Genomic DNA, 1,227 nt, shown 5'->3' on the forward strand with positions numbered 1-1,227 from the left:
TGGTGTCACTTGGCATTGTTCCGGAATAAAACGATTGCAGTCACCCCATATATAGGACATAAATAGAGGAATCTAATGCTTTTTTGCGCCTTGGTTATTTGCAAGTTCTGGAAATGGTGTGCAGCTTGCCTTTGGCATAGTGAACGATTTTTCCTCTTTGCGAAGCTATGAGAACTGCATAAAAAAAAAGAGGGTAATATCACACAGAGTGTGTGTCCGGCTTTTATCCTCTGGTGGCCTAGAAAATTTTGAATAAAGTTGGAATGATTTAAGACCTGCAAAGCAAAGTCGCAATAGGGAGAATGAGCCACATTAACGAAGTACAAATAGACTCGACATTTGTGGGGGTATGGGGGCAAGGTGAGAACAATTTACACTCTCAAGCAGTGATTCCTTGAAAGTGGACCTTCACTTCAGATACTATTCTATGGTCATTCCACTTTCAAGGTGCATCCATAGCAAACAGAGAAGTCAAAGTGGTATATAGTGTTGATAATGAAGAAATAAAAACAAACAAACAAACCAATCAGAAAAATAAAACCCAAAAAATAAGTAATGGCTACTAGTGATTCTGTTTCGGTGGCATGATGACGTTACAGAATAAAAGAAAATAAAGTATCACAAAAATTAAAAAAATACTGTCAAACAGAAAGCTTGTTATTTTTACAACGTTCGAGAGGAAAAGTTGTGAAATTTTTCATTGTAAAATGCTGATTCAGCTGCAATGACAATCGCTGCAAATCTTCGGGCGTCGAAAGGAACGCCATTGTGAACAATGGCAAGTTCCACCGACTCGACGATCCGAGGGGTTGCAAGAAGCATCCCGTCGGCAAAAACGACCCTACGGATGACGGGGAGTCCAGAATGTTTGCAGACGAGGCAGCATTGCGCAAAAGGGTCGATTGGAGACGTGCAATCAGCGATGCAAGCAGCTGATCATTGCCGCCCTGGTCGGCTCTGCTGGATACAGGAAGCCACTGGTGGTGGGTCGGGTGTGCTGTAGAATACAGACTATTCAATACGGTCGATGGATCTGCGAATTGAAATAAAAAACAAAACAACGATTAGTAGAATAAAATTAAGAATAATTTTAAAAAAATGATACAAGCGACGCACTGTAATACTTTACGCAGAGAAGCTGAAGAGGCATGTGAATGACTGACAAGCTCTAAGTAGATGAAGAAGAAGAAGAAGAAGAAGAAGGCAAGAAGATACACACACACAGAG

General features: G+C 40.8%; 1 protein-coding gene across 1 annotated transcript; it reads right to left on the reverse strand.

The window, feature by feature from the left end:
- Window positions 1-641: 641 nt before the first annotated feature.
- On the reverse strand, window positions 642-1,033 carry Tsp_15787 (conserved hypothetical protein; the record flags this gene model as incomplete). The annotated part of the gene is made up of 1 exon (XM_003370112.1): window positions 642-1,033. A coding segment is annotated over one exon (392 nt), but the record flags the coding sequence as incomplete, so codon positions are not given.
- Between the last annotated feature and the right edge of the window lie 194 nt (window positions 1,034-1,227).

Source organism: Trichinella spiralis (assembly GCF_000181795.1).
Source record: "Trichinella spiralis strain ISS 195 chromosome Unknown Scfld1148, whole genome shotgun sequence".
NCBI classification, from domain to species: domain Eukaryota; kingdom Metazoa; phylum Nematoda; class Enoplea; order Trichinellida; family Trichinellidae; genus Trichinella; species Trichinella spiralis.